Source organism: Lygodium microphyllum, unplaced genomic scaffold (assembly GCF_053477565.2).
Source record: "Lygodium microphyllum isolate KBCC unplaced genomic scaffold, Lygodium_microphyllum_v1.1.10 scaffold_454, whole genome shotgun sequence".
NCBI lineage: Eukaryota > Viridiplantae > Streptophyta > Polypodiopsida > Schizaeales > Lygodiaceae > Lygodium > Lygodium microphyllum.
The window spans coordinates 11,116-13,683 of NW_028229909.1; the positions used below are offsets into that span (position 1 = coordinate 11,116).

A 2,568-nucleotide genomic window follows, 5' to 3' on the forward strand; every position below is an offset into this window, starting at 1 on the left:
ATGCATATGACCTTCCATATTGGAAGTGTCAAATTCTAGTATCGTGTTAAATGAAAATTGAAAAAAAAAACTCAACCTTCTAAGTAGAAATTCTAATTTTAATTACAACTTTCAAAAGAAGGAAACATTTAAATGAAACCCTTCAAATGTATTTCAACTTAAAAGTTTAATATTTCAATTAAGTATAAAAATATAGATAAATATTAAATATTCAACAACCATGCAAAGGTCGTGACTCCTTGGATTCTAAATTTATACACGTGTGATTCATGAAGTGAATGGACTTAAGTCTCTGTGAATAATTATCTCTTCTTTCTTCATTCGCTCATCACTCATACCTCTCTCTCTCTCTCTCTAACTAGTTACTAGTCATAGACTATAGTTGTAACAAATGACCATGGTTAGTTAAATTTGGCATGTTATTTCATTTGAATGTCGAGTCTTAGTGCTTTGCTCTCTTCCCCTACAGGCTACGTGACTGTGCTAGGATCGTGAGCTATGTGCATTTCTCTCTCTATGCTCAAAGTTGCATTATTGCACCATTGGCATGCACTCAATGTCAAGTGGCAAGCTCTCGAGTGTCACACCTCGATGCTCATCGCTTGAGCCTTGAAGCTTGTCTCTTGTGGCTTAACGTATTGGTAGACTTATTGGCGCTGCGCACTAGGAGGTGATATTTCCTGCCTGTGTCACCACAGCAAGTTGACTTGTTGGCAGGCGTGTTGAAATGTCAAACCCCATCGCCCACGTGACGACGGGGCTGATGTGGCAGTTCGACTTGCGTAACCCGAAAGGTCGAGGACAGCCTGCCACTTGCGTTAGGTGAGGGCCACGTAGGCGATGGGGCTTGCAATATAGCTTGAGTGCCTGACAGCCCCAAACTGTCAGCTGCGCATCCTCCATCTTATGATCTCTGGTTGTAGCTCTTAACTTAAGAAGTAGTCGAAGAGCCTGTGATCACAACCGATCGAAACATATTCTTGTTGCATCGGTAAACTAGGCCATAATACAATGTCGTTGTTACGGCAGCTGGCCGTCTTATCTACTCGCGATGTAGGACAGGTTATCCAGGCGAGATGTAGATCAAGGGGACATGGCGCACCAGCTGCATATTGCTGCAGGCAGCTAGTGCTCAGCATGCTGTTGCTACTGATTGTTATGGTTACCTTCAGCGCCCGCGGTTGCAGTACTAAGCCTCCGATGAGTGCAGATGAATATACTAAGCCTCTGCATGCAGCTGATGATCATGAGGTGAGACAGGATATTCACAAGCACAGGAGTGCGAGGGCACTATTGTTTAACTTGACCGGCAGCAGCCCCAATACTAGTCGGAATGTCCAGCCGCCGAGCTACCAGTTCTACCTGCACATGACCATCTTCAACCCGGCGGTGATGAACAGCGACTACTTCACGGGGGTGTATGGGCCTTCGCCGCTCCCGGCGTCCGTCTCCAACCCCACCAACTTCGGCGTGGTCACCACCTTCGAGGCCCCCCTCACCCTGGCGCCCTCCAACGCCTCCGCGCGCGCGGGGACGGCCCAGGGCATCTACGTATTCGACAGCCTCAAGGGCCTGGTGCTGTTCCACTTGTTTACGGCGACCATCGACGACGGCATGCACAAGGGCACGCTGTGTGTGATGGGGCAGATGGTGGAGTCGAACGCCGAGCGCGTCTTGGCGGTGGTGGGCGGCACCGGCGACTTCCTGCTGGCGCGCGGGGTGGCCACCAACCGCCTGGTGGAGCTGGTGCCCAACCCCGCTCCCGCCAGATGGACCCTCTCCTTCGATCTCCATCTGTACTACTAAATAATAACTAAACTGTATTATTGTCCCCTCCCACGTACACACAGGCGGCCACACCCTAGTCAACCTACTTCCCCCCCAAAATACACACACAAAACAACGCACACACACACACTCTCTCTCTCTCTCTCCCTCGTCCACAACTAAGCTATTATTCCAATCGCTTACTCCAGCTCTACTGCAGCTAAGCCAGTATCCCACCATCACCACCCACCCCAGCTCTACTGCAGCTAAGCTAGCATTTCCTTTGTACATTAGACTTCCACAATTCATAAATTGTACTCAACAGCCATTCTCTCTTCCTTTGTAAGTTTATCAAATCTTGCATTAATAAAACCAGCTTTGCCACATCATGAGCCTTTCTCACTATTCTTCCACCTTCTATTTTATACTTTTTACCTTTTTTTTCTTATTAATTAATTAAAAAACATGGCATCAAATTGTTCATATATAAGGCCCTTTCTAGTTTGATTCTCCAACGGTCCCAAAAGTCAAAGACAAAAATAAGTGGTCCCAGCATACATTTGCAACATCTAAAAAATAGGTATAGCACTTTAAACAATGAGTCAAAATACATTTCTTTGTATATTCACAAGCATTTGATTGAGAGCTTAAGGTATCGAATGATAAAGCCTAGAACCAACAAAAAGCAAGCACTTTAGGGCTATCTAACAAAGCCTCTTCTTCACGTTTGATTGAAAGCTTTAAGTTTTCAAATGATAAAACCTAGAACCCAACAATAAGCAAGCACTTTAGTGATGCTTG

The 2,568-nt window shown here is 45.9% G+C and overlaps 1 protein-coding gene across 1 annotated transcript; it reads left to right on the forward strand.

Moving 5' to 3' along the window:
- Positions 1 to 898: 898 nt before the first annotated feature.
- On the forward strand, positions 899 to 2,156 carry LOC148008075 (disease resistance response protein 206-like). The gene has a single exon (XM_087674505.1). It carries the CDS (start codon positions 1,012 to 1,014, stop codon positions 1,804 to 1,806), a length of 795 nt encoding a protein of 264 aa, XP_087530631.1. The 5' UTR covers positions 899 to 1,011; the 3' UTR covers positions 1,807 to 2,156.
- Positions 2,157 to 2,568: the final 412 nt, after the last annotated feature.